We start from the raw sequence: 16,356 nt of genomic DNA on the forward strand, positions 1-16,356 counted from the left end.
GCGTGTGCCAGGCCAGCACAGACATGACACACACATGACTTATTCCTCCCTAATGCTGGTACATTAGCCGCTTGATCCGCTTCTAATGTCCCATTAGGGATGCCGTACATGCAGGGTCACACCTCAAACAGGGATGATGTCATACAGTACATGTAGGCTCAGAGGCATGTGGGGCAATATCACACACACTCACACACATCCTCCGGGGAACATCTTCTACCGCAGATCTATACATATATTGAGAGTTTCATGGTTTCAAGTCCATGTGTTCACTGGGGATTACTCATTTTGGTGATGCTGATGACCTGATCTCAGTGCGATGTATGATATCATCAAAATGAGTTTCCTACAGATGTCAGCTCAGTGACTCACTACAGGAAGTCACCAATCTAACGAGGGTGACACACACTGGTCAGCCCTTCAAACCTTGAACTCCTTCACTGGGAAACAGACATTTCTGCACACAATGGGTGCGTTTCATTATTCTAACTTATCCTGTCTTTCATCCTCTCTCCTTCCTTTGCGCCATAATGGAGAATCTTCCAAACCCCTTAAAGGCAGCTACAAGAAGCCCGACATGACCTGGGCCAAATCAAATCGTCAATTATTGCAAAAAACATCACCTTTTATTTATTAAAACTCTGAGAGAACGGATATTGGCTTCCAGTGCTGTTTTTTCCTTCCTCCACATTTCTGCTGCACTGAAGAAAGGGCTACAAGCCAAGAGAGGAGATTGATTTCTTTGTGCATCTAGAGAGGCATTTCTGTTTCTTCTCTCTTAGTTGCTGGCTGATCGCCCACACAGGTGATCAGCAGCAGATTAGAGTATAAAAACAGTTTTTATAGCAGATTTTGAACATTGTTTTTATCACAATTTAGGTTTGTTGAACTGCATTTTTTTATTCTGAAGATAACATTTTGTTCATTAACATCGCAGTATTCCCAGTACAGTACATTAGGTTGTACTGAAAAGATCCAGGTCTGGGATTGTGTAACTGGGGCAAAAAACAGCTGGAGTTTCGGAAAAGTCCCTGATTTTCCAACACTGACTGTTCTATGTATCTTCAAAGTGTTTTCAACAGGACAACGAAACAGAGTCTGTGTGTGTCGGTTTTCAGGCTTCCGTGTGCATATGTGTGTCACTGTATACAGTAACTGTATGGCCACATATGGATGGATCCAGAAGAGCATACAGTGACACAAAATGGCAGCTGACAACTGGTGTGTGTGTGTGTGTGTGTGCGTGCGTGCGTGCGTGCGTGCGTGCGTGTGTGTGTGTGTGTGTGTACGTGCGTGCGTGTGTGTGTGTGTGTGTGTGGCAAGTGCAATCCCCTCAATGTTCACTGAACAATTATAGAATCGGCTGTCCACTGGTAATCCTCTCATACACTTCACTGCCCCGTCTGCCTGTGTGTATGTGTGTCTGTCTGTCTGTCTGCGTGTGTGTTTGTGTGTGTGTGTGTGTGTGTCTGTCTGTGTCTGTCTGTGTGTCTGTCTCTATGTCTGTGTGTGTGTGTGTGTGTGTCTGTTCTGCCGTCTTCATAGTGCTTGTAACAAACTCTCATAACTTCAATAAAAGGACTGATCGATACTCCGAGAGAGTGTGACACACACACACACACACACACACACACACACACACACACACACACACACACACACACACACACACACACACACACACACACACACACACACACACACACACACACACACACACACACACACACACACACACACACACACACACACACACACACACACACACACACACACACACACACAGTGTGACTGCTGGTGGGCAACAGTAATACAGTCTCAGGGTTCGATCGACCAGTATGATGAATTACCAACTAATGCACACACACACATGAACACACACAGTAACAGGAACACACATGTAAGAGGAATATTGTTTTGAACAGAGAGCACAGTAAGACACAGTTAGCGGTAAAAAGACGGTGAAACAGTCGCATGTCCAACTAGTGTGTTTAGAGAGTTTAAATTAAAGGTGGGGTAGGTAATTTTGGAGAAACCAGCTCGAGTGCGCTAGAATTTGAAAATACACAGCCGGAAAAAATCTGCCACTTCCTTACAGAGCCCCTCCTCCAACACACACGTACGCGCACATGACCAATGAGGGCACGAGATAAGTTTGTGCACAGATGGAAGGCTGACAGGCAGGTAGGCCATCCAGTTATTTCAGCCGGGCCGGCTAAAATGATTGGTCGTGCTTTTTACAGTACTACGGCTTCCACAGATGACATTTTTTTATGGATTTTTTGCCAAAGCACTTAAGATATTCATTGTTATCGGGATGTTAAGAGCATTCCATGGAATATAACAAAAAGTGTATCTCGAGCCGGTTTCTCAAACTTACCTACCCTACCTTTAATCAGAAAAATCTGAATTATAATATTTAGTTTCTCTTGCTCCCTCAGGATGTCCTCTTCATCTTGTCATGATGGAACATATATTCCACATTTAGCACCGATACATCTCTTCATCACCAACATGATACCCGATCGATTCATTCTACTGCTACTCTGGTTGCCTTTCCAGCAGTTTACTGGTTCTCATTGTTTTCCTCGAAGTAGCCTCAGTGACATCATGTGTCTTAAAATAGAATAGATTGGTAATCCAAGGGACTAAAGAAAATAGAAACAGGCTTAAAAAGGTACAGTGCCAATATCGCTGCTGGGTTCAGAATATTAATAACTTGTTCATAAGATGTTTATTGGCCCATTTAGTCCAAGTTATATGTGTTCACTAAGAGATGTTCCCCCTTATATCTGTCACAATGAAAATGTTACAGTTAATGTTAACTCTTTTCTATATTCACTAATAGAATGTCATATTGGGTATTTGGCTTAATGAATGCATGTTTACCATCTTTGGCACATTGAGTGTAGTGCCAAAACATAATAAATATTATGTAAAAGTAATAATCAACCAATAAATATAGCTTAAAGTTAAGCAACCACTTCCTTTTCCACACTCCCAGCATGCTTCATGACCTACTGTATTACATTGCCTGGATCAGATTATGAGTTGTATGAATACATATAACAACAAGAATGGTAAAGCTTTATTTCCCCTCTACATTAAAAAGGAAATCCAGAGAGGAAAACGTGGAAGCAGTACATATTCTCTGTTAACAAGGTGTGTGTCATGCTCTGTAAATCTCTCACAAATCATGCAGAGTGTGTGTTTGCGCGCACATGTGTGTTAATGCATGTGTGAGTCACTTGTTCTGCTCTGACTCAGTCTTTACCAGAAAGTGAACCTAAAATCACTTCTGGTATCAAACAATCTGGGATGCTTACATCATTTCCTGCACTGATTTTTCTGCACAATTGTTAAGTTGCTCTAAATATAACGGGCCTGGTCACAGGTAAAAGCTTTTCAAAGTGCTACATTTTCTATGATGGGTTGACTTCTTACAGCCTTTTGCACAATTTATGTTTTGTGGTTATTTTAAAGCTTAAACAACACTTTTTTTTAAATGAAAATGTGCTGCCTTGTGTTAACATTTCAGTATGTTAAATGGGCTGGCAGGACAAAGACAATATACAATATATATTTGATTACATCACCTTGGGCTCAAGGAAATTGGGACGGGCATTTTTCACACCCTGGTGATGTCTTATAGCCTGAAAGTTAATCAACTAATCATGAAATAATAGCCAGAGTAATTGATCATGGATCATTAGTTGGAGCCTAAAGGGAACACTATTTCCTGCATTGGAAGGTCATAAACCTTGAGCTGCAGTATCGGCCAATATAGACATCATTTTATGATTCTGGTATGAATCCGAACACAATAAACGTATCAACTATGTTTTATCAATTAGTTAACACATACAATTATACCATTTCTAACTCACCGCTTACTCTAAAAGATGTTCTAACATCCGGTAATACTTCATTCACCTAATTTCAAACAATCCGCTTTTAAAACAAATATAGCCTTTAGTCCTCATCAGTCACATGACCCTTATTATGTTTCTGCCTGCAGGTTTTAAAACCATAATTTAGACAACAATGAGCCTTGTTAAAACACTTGTAAAGTGCAGTATACTTTAAACAAGTGAAAGCAATACATACTCGTGACCATGAGTCCAGGACTTCCTAAACTTTATGTGGTGTGAAGTGTGTGTGATTCCAAAGTGTTAACGCACGCTACATTGCTAACACATGAGCTGGAGCCAGGGTGTCGGCCCGGAGGCGATGACATCACGTCATGGCCCCATCATCACATCATGACCAGCGCCCATTTATAATGATGTCACAGCAAAGACAGCCAATCCTGGATCAGCTCCAGTGGGGACGGGGAGCCAATCAACAGCAGCTGTTTGAAAGGTCATGACCCTGCCCACCCAGATAGACGAGTTCCATGTTGAATTGGGCTCTCGCACACACACAAACACACACAGACACACGCATACATGTGCACTTTGAAAAGTCACCCTGCATGTACGGATCAAGATGACAGCGCTTGGTATCAAAGCAGCGCTCATCGTTTGGTGCTAATTATTAGCATCTGCTGATCCTTGAAACAATCTGCTTGATCTCCAGCTGATAAACAAATAATCAGATATGACTCTCTGATCTGGAGAAGATTCAAACGCTCACCCTGTAAATGGGTTTAAGCATCTCACACACACACAGTTCACAAAGAGGTGAAAACACAACCCACAGGAGATTTGAAAACACATATTCTGCTTAGAAATATAAAAACAACACACTCAGAAGAAATAAATGAAACATAAACATACAATTCTTTTGTTGTTTTGAATTAATTTGTGTGCATCTCTGTTCGCTTGTTCTTTGATAACAGAGTAAGTCAGTGAAGCTCGGTGTAACTAAGAAGTTCGGTTTGATCTCTGTAGGAGCATCAGTGTCTGTGTTTTGAGCCCCTAAGCAAGAGATGGAGCCTTGCTCGTTCTTCGTTCACTGTCCAGTTAAGGCATCAGATACATCAGTGAGAGGTGAATGAGGTTTTTTCTTTACCTTTGGCAGCCTCTCTGGGTCCCCAGGGTGCCGAGGGATGACCTTCTGAAGCCTCTGGAAACCGTAGTCAATGGTCGGCTCGTTCAGTGCTGCAGAAGACCAATGGGAAGGGGGAATTAGTTAAAATGGTTTTATCCTTACATTACATTTCATTTAGGTGACACTTTTATCCAAAACAACTTACAATAAGCGCAATAAACCGTGAAGATACAAACTCGGAACAACAAGAAAAAAGCAGATATATGAATTAAAACCATTTAAAATGCTGGTGCACCCTTTTATGTACTACAATTCTTCCAACTACAGTACAGGAGCTCTCCTATGCAGATACAATATACAGAAGTTGCGTAAAGAGCCCATGATTTAAGCACTTCAACTATGGTAAACAATAGTGATCTCATGCTGCACCAAAATATCCAATTAATAATGTCATCACAAATATTTGAACAATCTCGATTGGTTAACATGGACATTGCACTAATACAGTAACACATGTTTTAGAGTGCAGGAAGAGGCACTTGGGTTATTAAAAGCTTCTCTACCTAAATAATGTTTACATTTCACAATAATACGTTATGTTACACGATGCACCTTTAATACTGTTGGTGTTCAACCTGAGCCTGCGCACATGATAAACAGACAGACAACATCTGTGCCCATCAGCGGGGGCACAGATGTTGCCCTGTGACATTTTGTTCCCAAGCACCATGCTGGTATCAAGTATGTCAAGTAAGTCCCATCAAAGGTGAGAGAGCTGCTCGTGACTGTAAGGTTGGCAGTTCAGATCTGGCTGAGGAACTGTAACTGAGAAAAGCACATCGCTCAAAAGCTACTGTGTGATACCATGTCCCATATTTTGTCTGTTGATGAGCATAAAAACTGTTCCCATTAAATGTAAATGAAGCAGCCCAACAAAATGAAACATGCAAATGTACAGAGATGGAGAGACCTGGTAAAGTAACTAATGGTGCCAAAAGCATCTTTATAATAATAACACTGCAGATTACATTTAAAGGGTCCTAAAGAATGCTTAATGTTCGCTGAAAGACCCCGTTTACACGAGGACGAAACGGGTTGCCATTGTTGCCATTATGTCCTTCTACAGTCTTTATCTAATCAGCATGTCAATCAAGTCGGCTCTACACTCAGTAAGTCACAGTGATGGGATGATTTAAAGTGTTTCTGCATTTATTTGTCTGTGCTGAACAAGTGTATGCATGCCAATCCTGAACTTACTATGCAAAAAGTAAGGTAACTTTTATAGCAAACACATTCAACAAAAATAGCCAAAACTTAAAAAATGTAGCAATTTAGGAAGAGGAAAAGAGTCTGCGCGAGATGAAGGTGTGGGGTGCAGATGGTTTGTGTGTGTGTGTGTGTGTGTGTGTGTGTGTGTGTGTGTGTGTGTGTGTGTGTGTGTGTGTGTGTGTGTGTGTGTGTGTGTGTGTGTGTGTGTTTGTGTGTGTGTGTGTTTGTAATATTTGGTACTTTCCACATCCAACACTGATAAATTACTTGCAGCTGAATGTTGTTTTCTAGTTTCTTATAGCGTGTGTGTGAGAGTGTGTGCATATGTTTTATATGTACAGTTTGTCTGTTTTATTATCACATCACACCCCAGTTTCTGGTTGTTGTTATGTCTTAATTCACTCAATTTGTTATAAACATAAGTTCATAAATTGTGAGTTGTAAAAATACCAGATGGCTAACAGTCATGAACAATACTTCCCACTCTCACAAGAACATTCCTTTTTCAAATTCTGGACAATTTATGATTCTATGATTTATAAATGTGAAAATTACAATGCTAAACGGTTGAGGAAAAAAAAACAGGAAGTTAAGCGAGGGATATACGAAATAAAAAAATTAAAGGGAGGTGAGGGAATGAGAAGAGAGCATGTGTTAATCCATCCAAAAAACACAGAAAAAGGCTCAGTTATGGTGAGAAAAACAAAAGTAGAAAAACAGCTGCCTAACACTCGGTGGGATATCAACTGTCAGAATTAACTGCCAGTGTCAGATCCACACTCCCTGCACATCTCTGGAGACGTTTAAACCGATGCTAGCTTTAATATAACACACACACACGCGCACACACACACAAAGACACATAATGTACATAACAGGATGACCTTAGTTTCGCTGCCTCAAGCCTAAAGTGTCTCCAACCGACTCTTTATTAATAGAACAACATTCTACTTAAATCATTGGATGGTGTGTGCATGTTGGTGGTGTGTGTTTAAGGGTATGTGTAGGTCTGTGTGTGTGGAGGCTCATGTCAGTGTGTGTGTGTGTACTTTGAAGACAAAAGGTTAGGTTTTTCCAACGCTTTCTTTGGAGGTTTCTTACTGCACAAAAACAGAAATAGTATCAGTGCAGCAAAGGGGTCTCGTGGATTACACATTCATTTGAACAGAAACACGGTTTTAAAATGTGCTGATACACTCCCAAAGCAGTTAGGCACTATTCCAAGATCCAACCAGGTCCTTTCCTGATAACAATCAGGCTCTTAGTTAGGGGTGATTTCTAGCAACATATTTATAAATGTTTGACATCTCTCTTAAAAAACCTTTCTATGCCAATATGTACAGTGAAATAGTAACCACCAATACCATTATAGTTACTATAATTATTTAGAATTTCAAAATGTCCAGCAAGCTGTGCTGTTCCTACAAAAATGTGTCTATAGATATGACAACCTAATCAACAGAAGAAAGCACTTACACAATACTGAGGCTTTAACCCATTTGATCTTGCCTTAATCTGCCACCCTGCTGTCCATTAAAGCATCTCCTCCACCTCCCCCATCCTCCCTCTATTCTGCTTCCTCCCCCCTCTTTCTTAACTACACCTTCTGCCACTTTCATCCACCCATCCATCCATCTCGCCATCACTCCCCCTCCAGCCCGCGCTCGTCCTCCTCTCAGAGTCCAGAGCTGTCCGCAGATCAATACTCATAGAAGTTTCATGAGGACAGACCCTCCACTCCTGTTTCACAATAAAATGTGAGCAGAAGGGGGGAGACAGAAGAGACCAAGAGGGGGAGGTGGCAAAGAGAAGAAAGCATGTCTAAGATTTCTTATGCGCGTATATTAAACTGTACAATTGTGAGGATATCTTTTGACAGTGTTTAAACAGTAAGGTGGGTAATTGAGCAGGAAGGGAGAAAAAAGGGTGAGGCTGGGTGGAAAACACAGAGCTGATGTAAAAGGAGAAGAATAGGAGGAGGAGGAGGAGGAGGAGGAGGAGGAGGAGGAGGAGGAGAAGGAGGTGTGGTAAGATCGATTCTCTGGCCAGCCTGCAGTTCAATACCACTGAATTATTGCTTCATTCTTCCCCTTATGAGATGAGATCTCTTTCTCTCTGGCTCCACTTCTCTCAGTGACTTTCTGTGTGTTTGTATATGTGTGTATGCACATGTGTGTATCTGCATGTGTGTATCAGTTTATGTGTGATCCACTTATGGGCGGATCAATACTTTACAATCTGGTTTTAAAAGTCCACCTTTCTGTCTCACTCTTTATGTGTCTCTTCGTTTTACTGTCTCTGTCTTTATATATTTCAATCTCTTTTATTTCTCTCCTTCTGTGTCTGCAAGATGAAAGGTGAATTGCTCGTAAAAAGAAAGAAAAGAACAAATATTGTGACATTTTTGCAGCTTTTACTAAAAGTTTCTTCTATCCACAGCTCAGATATGGATTTTCTTATGCAGCTGCATTGACAATAAATCAGCTCTATATGTGTGTGTGTGTGTGTGTGTGTGTGTGTGTGTGGTGTGTGTGTGTGTGTGTGTGTGTGGTGTGTGTGTGTGTTGATGAACAATGTATTGATTGTCACTTTGTCACCATTGTATTTTTATAGAAGTGTGTGATGTCGAGAATGTTAATTTTTCCCACCAGGCCGATGAAGCAGCCATACGGCACTTTGTGTATGTTGCTGGTGTGTGTGTGTGTGTGTGTGTGTGTGTGTGGTGTGTGTGTGTGTGTGTGTTGTGTGTGTGTGTGTGTGTGTGTTGTGTTGTGTGTGGTATACCATCTGTTTACCAGACTACTCACCATCTTTCCTCATATCTCCCTGATTTTACAATTACTTTCAACTCCTGCCCCCGTTTGAAAGTGTGTGTGGTAAGTTGTGTAAGACACGACCCTACCCAAGGGTGGCTTTGCGTGTGTGTTTACGTTGCGCGCCTTTGCATACTTGCGTGTGTGTGTGTTAATTGCTCGGTGCTTATCACCAGAGGCAACCCACAGCTAAGAAGCACTGAAAAACCTCAACAGCCAATCAGCTTCCCCGCAGTGACCTTTCACCAGCGGCTTCCAGAAAGAAGCCAACCTTGAGGTGGGGTTCAGGCAACCGCAGTAACGGATCGCGTTTCCTGGTCACATGTTGAAGCCATCAAGCCAATCGCGAGGGTCACGGGGGTCATCTCCGCCCAATAGGAGATGAAGTTAGACACCAGACGGACCAATTACCAGCCGGCTAGCCTCAGGGTCAGACCAAAGATGTTTGACTAAAGAACAGTGAAGGAGCTGACTGGACCTTTCTCTGGACAAAGAAACTACCGACTAGGGATATTAAAACACCTTCTAACACTCACACTACCCGTAAAAAAACTTGACTTTTTCTCAGTCTACCGAACATGGTCAAGAAATGTAAATCAAAAACAATATTTTGCGTCTGTTTATTTCACTTATTTATTCAGTTCTTTAACAGCAAGTCCATTTTCTCGCATTAAACATTTCTGAATGAGTTCCTAATTTACTTTGTCTGCCAACAAATAACTCCTTCCCTGCTTTTGAATTCTTCTTCTGCTGTTGCTTTTCATTGTGTTTCTTAAATGTATTATTCAGGTACTTTTGGGTTAATATTTAGCTGTTAGAACTGGTAAACGGAAGTTCAACCTACTTATCAAAACAATTGAAGATGAACAGTACCAACAATCTGAAAAAAAAGATAATAAGACTACCAAGTAAAATTACTTTTTCTTAATAATTCCAGCACAACAACTCTATGGATTCACCAAATACAAAATGGCAATTAGAAAAAACAAGAACTACACTCATGCTATAACAAAACCGAAGAGCTTGACGGATGCACCAAACTTTCTAGATAATTTCCTTGCAGTTTAACTACAAACCCTAACCAAACGGATCCATTCCATTGAACACTATTATACCTGGTTGCCTCCTAACACTGCCATTTAACAGCCTTGTCTTAATGACTGTGGCTCAATCTTGAAACACAAAACTCATCACCTCCTTTAGTATTTTCCCGGAGATTTAAAAGCCTTCATGAGCTTGACGCCAGCATTAAAGGGACAATTTATTCATGGTGGGTTTTTCTTTCATATCTATTGATCAGGTTTAAATTCTCATCTTTATCTGTCGGCCATTAAATGTCTTGGAAGAATTTACACAGCAGCTGTTTTTCTTTCCTGTCTTTCCTCCCTGGGAATGACGTCATCATTACGTTGTGATGGAGCCATGTTGAGCGGATCAATACCAGACATCACATCACCTCTATCCATTTCCACATGTATGTGAGAAGAAAATTAGCAAATAAACACACACACACACACGCACTCACGCACGCACGCACGCACGCACGCACGCACACACACACACACACACACACACACTTTCTTCCAATGTTCTGTAATTTTCTTCCTTGACTGAGTTTAGCAGGAAAACGCTCATTCACAGTCAACAATCACAACTCACACACTCCTTTCCAACATTGAGTGTGTTTGTATGTTTAACTTGTGTAAGTGTGTGCATGTGTGTGCGTGTGTGTGTAAGTAAACTGGGTGTTCTGGATGATTTCACTAATAGTTTCAGTATGGAGAGCTATAAAGAGCAGACTGTTTAATTGTAGCTGCTTTTAACGAGCCTCTGATTATGGCAGCGTTCTAGCGAGTGTGGGTCGTTAATGTTGACTAATCTACAGTCATTAGTTCAACACTGTTTGGCCTGGGATTGAACTGCAACTCATAGAAGCCATTCACACAAACACACACACACACATGCAGTCACAGACAAAAACAGCAAAAGCTTGTATTATGCAGACTTTAAATATAAATCATACCCTCAAGAAAATAGAAGAAAACTCTCAACAGATCATTAAATCAAGAGCATGTACATGTGGATTTTCACGTGTGTTTATTCGTGTGTACAGTTGACTTACCTGTGTATATGAACCTTCCTGGTGTGCCTTTGCAGAACTGTTTGGACTTGTAGGACAGAGTGACCTCGACGACCCCGGGGATGTGTCTGGGAGGCGTCTGCACCCGGATGGCATGCGGCGTGATCAACTGAAGAAGGAAGGAAAAGGCGGACCAAGACTCAGTACACAAACACACCAAATAATGCAGCTCTGCGTCAGGACAATGCAACCGGTGTTTGGTCCGTTGTTAAAAAATCAGAAAAAGCAACTGACACAACTCTAGAGGTTTGATTTCCAACAGAATCTTGATTTGAACCTGGTTCTGTTGTTTACACTCCCATTTTTCTTTTAAATCGGACTATGGATCAAGTTGTGACTGTTGCTGTAAATTATTCTGTAAGCTTGCCAGAGCACAACTTAAATGTTTGTTTAAGTCAGTGGGTTGGTGATGTATTGCATTTACACTTGTAAATGTGATCTTTAACTGAGCTGTATAATTGTTTTTTAGTTCAAACTAATTCAAAATGGAATAAACACGGTTTCCTTTTTCTCATTTAGTTCACATTTAGTTGAATATGTTCTCTTATATCCAATGTAGAATATATTTGAATAATTTAAACGGGTTGGTATTCATCATAATCTTGTTAAAAAACATAATACTGTATGTGATTTTTATTGTGTTACTGGACTTTTGACCTACTGTACAACAGACAATACAACCACTTCAGATACAATCAGACTTTCCAGCACCTATGTTGATGTTAGATAAAGAGGAATCATTGTATTGAACCGAACACGGCTGTACGTGACAAACACTAACTTTTTTATAGCATTTCCATGGATGGGTTTCAAAAAACAGTTTTTACTACTTGGCTCAGGTTTGAGGAATCTGCAAGTAGGAGGGAAATCTGCAGACAAACAGAACTTGGCAGAAAGGCAATCTCTTTCCCACGACACATTTCCTCAAAACCGTGTTTTCACGCTTCGGAATCAATAATCAAGTTGAGTGCAAATGGAACATTCGGTTGGCCAAAATAATCCATTAAAGCTGTCCGAGGAACGCCAAGAGAGCCAGGTCAGTTTGAACTGAACTGAACTGAGACTCTGTACACATGTTAGTGTGTGTAAGTGTGGCTCTCAACACTGTAAACAAACCCCTCAGCTCTTAACACACACACCCATCCATGTGTGCCAGCGTATGCACACACAACACACACAAACTGGGTGTTGTTGTTGGAAAGGAGCCACGGTCGCTCGGCACACACGGTGAGTGGAGTCAGAAGACAAATAAACACTCTGTAGAGGAGTTGCGCTGGGGAAAAGTACGACAGTGTATTTGTGTGTGTGTGTGTGTGTGTGTGTGTGTGTGTGTGTGTGTGTGTGTGTGTGTGTGTGTGTGTGTGTGTGTGTGTGTGCGAGCATTAGGCCGATGGCTATCAAAATGTGCTGATTTGATCAGTATTCCACCGAGAAAGAGTAAGAGGGGGTGTGGGTGAGGAAGGTAGAGAGGGGCGGCGGTCGCTTGTTGGGGGGGGGGGGACTCATTAGAGAGGCAAACCTCATTTAAACAAACATTTACACACACACATTCACATGATCACACGCAGCTAAGAGCCCGGCCATGAGGGAAAGTATGTTTTCAGATTGAATTACTTCCAACGGTCGAGGGCAGAGGCACACAGTTGAGGGGTTGAAACAACATTGAGACGGGATGATGATTTCTGACAAACTGACCTCGCTCCAAACCAACATGGTACCGAAGATGACTTGGAGACCATCGAAGAAGTTGTCTCCTATGATGATGACTGTAGCGCCTCCTGTAGTCCATCCTTCACTGGGACTAATGGCCTTAATGCAGGGCGCCGAGCCTGGAGGGAAGAGAGAAGAACATTTTAAAAAATCATTTAAAAGAGAAATGAGTTTCTAAACAGGAATCTAGTCCTTTTCATCCGTGTTGCAAATGCACCTCATATTTCTCCAAGCTACACCCTTGGCTTTTGGCCGAGGTCCAGATTAGCACAGCACACTTATACTGTACTCTCAATGCGCTGCAGATTCAAAGAGTCCTTCTCAATTGGTCCTTTAGCAGGGAAGTTTCTCCTTGAAAAGTGTCCAGCTCAGTGCAATGAGAGGTGCTGAGAGGATGCTTGTTTTATTTGCATGGTCAAACCGCCATTTGATAATTCTTTAGGGACTTTTTAAACCTTATTGTTTAAAGACATCCAGGGAGAACATACAGTGTATAAGAATAAATGTACTTTGAAAATGAAAACACTGCAAGACTGCTTTTATTATGGACTGGGAGATTCACTTAAAAGCTCTGAGGATTGCTAGTGTTTGGTGCTATCTAACATACACCGTTTGCAAATGTCTTTGCAGGCCGCATGAGATAAAAATTAGCCGCTAAAAAAAATGTATTTATGTAATTTATTGCTGTTAAAAAAAAACAATTTCGAAATCCTTTTCTTTTTAATTATCCAGTGAAGATGAGAAACATGTGTTCATGTTTTCTCCTACTTCGCACAAGTTTCACGTAATGTGATACGAGAGAACTTGTACTGTTAATTTATTTATTTATCCGAAAGCCCGACTGACATGAGATTATGGCAGTTCATTTTTTAAACTAATGATATGACATGGATAAACACACACAAAGCTCAGCATGAATCGTAATACTTCAAACAGAATGGATACAGTCAGCTGTACAGTATGTCACTCCAGCATTGTGTGAGTGAGTATAAGCTCAAATTAAACAATACATATATCACACATATCACAACAACAAAAGCTTGTCTGTCAAAAGCCAAATCTCCTTAAAAAGTGTGTGTGTTATTACCAACAACGTGCTTTAGTCTGGGTGTGTTTGCAAAAAAGACTCATAATGATATTAGACCTAGTGTGTGTGTGTGTGTGTGTGTGTGTGTGTGTGTGTGTGTGTGTGTGTGTCTGTGTGTGTTTGTTGTGTGTGTGGTGTGTGTGTGTGTGTGTGTGTGTGTGTGTGTGTGTGTGTGTGTGTGTGTGTGGGGTGGGTGGGTGGGTTGGATTAGCCAGATGGAGGGGCAGGAATCACCTGATAGGATTAAACCATCAACCATCTGCTGGCCATGCTGGTTACTCTCACACACTTTCACACACAGACAGAGAGACAGACAGGCACACACACACACACACAAACACAAACACCACACACACACACACACACCCACACACACACACACACACACAACACACACACACACACACACACACACACACACATCTTGTGTGTTACCATGTTCTAGGTATCCCTGCGTTCCTTCCGCGGGGTCGAGTCTGCGGGCCCGTCGGCCATGTTTGGAGTTGTTGTGGACGAACATGTTGTCGGAGACTGACAGGACATGTCCCATCAACACTCACTGTAGTCGTTACCACCACCTGAAGAGGGACAGGACATGATGGGGGAGGGGGGAAGGAAGAGAGTGAGACAGGAAAAAGGTTATATAAAAGAGGACAACGTTTGGTGAGGAAAAGGGGGGGAAGAGTCAAAAAAGGGGAATTACATAGTGTGGGGTCTAGAGATCATAGCAAGGAGGACTTAAAGCGTGAAAACTTTGAAAAGCTCCCTTAAATGTAACCCGTTATCACTGCTATTACCATCACACTGAACACACACTTAGTAAGTGTGTGTGTGTGTGTGTGTGTGTGTGTGTGTGTGTGTGTGTGTGTGTGTGTGGTGTGTGTGTGTGTGTGTGTGTGTGTGTGTGTGTGTGTGTGTGTGTGTGTGTGTGTGTGGTGTCTATCCTCCTCTGTTGAATAGTTCCTGATGGGTCCAGCCCTTAATTATCTCCCAGGGAAACAGAGCTGTCTTCTCTGGTTCCACTACAATAGAGCTGCACAATTAGAGGCACAGATACTGTCACACACTCGCTACCGTACAACTCTGTCGGTCCTATCTCACACACACACACACACACACACACACACACACACACACAACACACACACACACACACACACACACACACACACCACACACACACACACAGCACACACACACACACACACACACACACACACACACACAAACACACCCACGTGCCATAGTAATAAATCTATCATTATCTTTTGTGCGTCCAGTATCTCCACTCAGTCTCAAGTGGTGTCTTCCTGATTGTTGTTGTGGCCATGAAGATAAGGAAAATAATAAAGTCTGCACTGCCTTAAATCTTATTCTAAACTCTGCAATATCTTGGCTTTCTTGCTTGCTTTCCAATTCCTCTTTCCTTCTTCCTTTCTTTCTCCCTCCAACACCCTTTTCTCTTTCTCTTCCCTGCATTGTGTGTATATTTATGTTCTGACTAGTCAGGGTCAGGGTCTCATGTTTCCTGTAAAGCCGATGATAGCTTGTTTACTTACAGAAACACATTCCTGTGTTTGTGTAACAATAAACCCTAAAGTTATGTGTTGTGTTACGTGTGGAAACACAGGCAAGAAGATAGAGACTTAGGACATGAAAACATGCACAGAAAAAGATTGAAATAAATGACAAGAGTAAAAAAAGTGCTGTGGTTTGTACCTGGAACCTCCTCATGTCTCGTGGGTTTCCTGCATTTTTTAGACAGTTCTGGTTGCACTTGAGGAAAAACTTGAGGAAGAATCTGTGGAGGAAGAGAGGACAGGCAATATTTGGGGGTTAACATGAGACCAGAGTAAAGACTGCTTTTCTTCAATACATGTGAATTCAAGGTCAGTCTCCAACACAGACAGAACCCAAAATACAGACATAGAAATTAATATTTTATACTGTTGGAAAGTCAAAAATGAATTTCCTTGTGGATATACGGAACAGCTATTTGTTAAAAAAAATCCATGCGAACTGAGATGGCCTTGAAATGTCACATAAAGGCGATAGATGAACATAAAAGGCAAATAAAGCAGCACACTCCAACAAAACTGGTGAGCAAGTTACATTTTTTGAAAATCTTAAGTTGAACCTTCAGTTTTTCAATTTGATTTGTGAATCCATATTTCATCATATTTCTTAAAACCCTCCTTTCTCTGTTTTTTATCGTCAGTGCTTCTAGAAACATGTGACGCCTACATGGCTGCATATGGATTAAAACCTTGTCGGTTAGGATTCATATACAGTGGAAAACATGTGAAAAGACAGATTTTAAAATCTACAGAGGTGACGCTAACCCT

General features: G+C 41.4%; 1 protein-coding gene across 1 annotated transcript in view; it reads right to left on the bottom strand.

Annotated features, from left to right (window-relative positions):
* LOC117490402 (transcription factor COE1-like) overlaps window positions 1–15,816 on the bottom strand; it is a 27,166-nt gene extending 11,350 nt beyond the window's left edge. Inside the window, exons 1-5 of the mRNA XM_034140139.1 lie at window positions 15,731–15,816; window positions 14,447–14,589; window positions 12,910–13,043; window positions 11,197–11,323; window positions 5,014–5,102 (exon numbers count right to left, since the gene is read on the bottom strand). Of these exons, the coding sequence (XP_033996030.1) occupies window positions 5,014–5,102; window positions 11,197–11,323; window positions 12,910–13,043; window positions 14,447–14,561 (465 nt within the window). The 5' untranslated portion in view covers window positions 14,562–14,589; window positions 15,731–15,816. The remainder of the gene's footprint in view (window positions 1–5,013; window positions 5,103–11,196; window positions 11,324–12,909; window positions 13,044–14,446; window positions 14,590–15,730) is intronic.
* Between the last annotated feature and the right edge of the window lie 540 nt (window positions 15,817–16,356).

This window comes from Trematomus bernacchii, unplaced genomic scaffold (assembly GCF_902827165.1).
Source record: "Trematomus bernacchii unplaced genomic scaffold, fTreBer1.1, whole genome shotgun sequence".
In the NCBI taxonomy this organism is placed as follows: Eukaryota; Metazoa; Chordata; class Actinopteri; order Perciformes; family Nototheniidae; genus Trematomus; species Trematomus bernacchii.